General features: G+C 42.0%; 1 protein-coding gene across 1 annotated transcript; it reads left to right on the forward strand.

The window, feature by feature from the left end:
• The first annotated feature begins 360 nt into the window (after window positions 1-360).
• On the forward strand, window positions 361-783 carry LOC103375842 (snaclec VP12 subunit B-like). The gene has a single exon (XM_008306151.1). It carries the CDS (start codon window positions 361-363, stop codon window positions 781-783), a length of 423 nt encoding a protein of 140 aa, XP_008304373.1.
• The last annotated feature ends 1027 nt before the right edge of the window (window positions 784-1810 follow it).

Genomic DNA, 1810 nt, shown 5'->3' on the forward strand with positions numbered 1-1810 from the left:
AACATTGTCAGCTTGGACTACAGAGCAGTGATCATGGATAGAATCACCGCTCTCATTCTTTTTTGCATTGCTGTTAATGGAGACATACGAACACACATTTATATCTCTAAGAGATTGAATTGGAATGATGCTCAGGCTTACTGTCGACAACATCACACTGATCTTTCCTATTTTAATAGCCAGAGTGAGATAGACAAGCTGCCAAAAGATGCAGGTGGACGCATTTCTTATGGATGGATCGGACTTCAGCGAGACCCCAACAACACTGCTTGGATGTGGTCGGGAGGTGGACATGTTACATACGCGAACTGGGCAAACGGACAACCTGATAATTTTTGGGGCGATGAGAACAACGGATTAATGACTGAAAAAGGAGAATGGCATGATTCCAATGGCATGTTCGACGATCCTTTTTACTGCATCAATGTGACTGTGGTGGAGGAGAAGATGTCCTGGGAGGACGCTCTGAGTCACTGCAGAGAGAAACAAACTGATCTCCCCAGTTTGACCTCTAAGACCGATCTCCTCCTGGCCCAGTCTGAGTACACTCAAAGTACTCAAGTACTCAAGCACAACCACACTGAGCAGCTGTGGATCAGCCTGCGTTTCCTGGGTGACCGCTGGATGTGCGTGAACGGTGACCCTCTGGAAGATGAGGCCTGGTCCCAAGCAAGAGGTCAAGACCACCAGTGTCCAATCAGGAAACGCTGTGGAGCTTTAACCAAAGAGGGACTGTGGGAGAACTGGGACTGTGAAGATAAACTCAACTTCATCTGCGTCTGACACATTTTGAAGAGATAACATACATTACCATGTAGACATACTGATATTTATACGATATAAATTAATCTAAACTGTCATCTTCCATTTACTTTTCTGCTGTGATGGTATATTAATTTTGTCTTTTCCTATTTGGGGGTTTGTATTTGTCAGGTGAAGGGCTTCGTGTGTTTCATGACCTTGTTTTGTGATTGTAATTAGAATACATTATCAGGGTTTGTGATAGTTCAGTGACTTTCAAGATATTCTCTGGCTACGCTGTTGTAGAATAAAATTACAGTGACAGGAAACATGTAAACTTGTTCATAATTTGACCTGTTTAGTATGTTATGATCAATAAATATTTCTCCCTCTGCTGGTGTCATTTGTCATGAAAAGCTGGGCATTGCCATGAATCTAACAACATATGTCAATTAACTTTTAAATTCTTTAAAGATGAGCAGATTATAATCTGTCCTCATCTCATAGATCCTGATTCTTACATCAAAACTTTGTGGTCTGAAGATATTCTTAAAAGAACTAACTGTATCTAGAGCGCTGACCGAAGATGCAAGAGTTTCCCTGACCAAGAGAATGTTTTTTCTTCTTTATTTACATTTGTAGTTCATACCTTGCCATCACTACACAATTTTGCACCAAGTTCAATACAGATACATGTGAACTGACACCCAAAGTTGGTCAGCAACACATGAAAAAGTAGTTATGAAACAACATCCAACGTAGCACCGAGACTGTTGTTTAGCTGTGTATAAAGTTGTTGACAACAGTGGACCGGTGAGACCAGGGAAGGTGTAGGGAGTAGATTGTTTGATGGTGGGACTTCTGAAGCCAAAAAAACGCTGCAAGTTGCTTATTTGTGCAGAAAGAGGTACAGTGAATACGAGGACTGGTGTCACAAAAGATATATGTCAAACCCAAACTACAAACTATGAGTTTTCCCCTTCAGACGATCAACCAGCTCGTCTACAAAGAGATCCTGTGGCGTTCGCTTCGTTCAGTGCACGAGAAGAGGCGAGAGTTGTGGCAGGAC

Source organism: Stegastes partitus, unplaced genomic scaffold (genome assembly GCF_000690725.1).
Source record: "Stegastes partitus isolate 25-593 unplaced genomic scaffold, Stegastes_partitus-1.0.2 Scaffold3082, whole genome shotgun sequence".
Classification (NCBI taxonomy): Eukaryota; Metazoa; Chordata; class Actinopteri; family Pomacentridae; genus Stegastes; species Stegastes partitus.

Coding starts and splice junctions, on each gene's coding strand:
- LOC103375842 (XM_008306151.1), top strand. CDS start 361: ATGACTGAAAAAGGAGAATGGCATGATTCCAATGGCATGTTCGACGAT.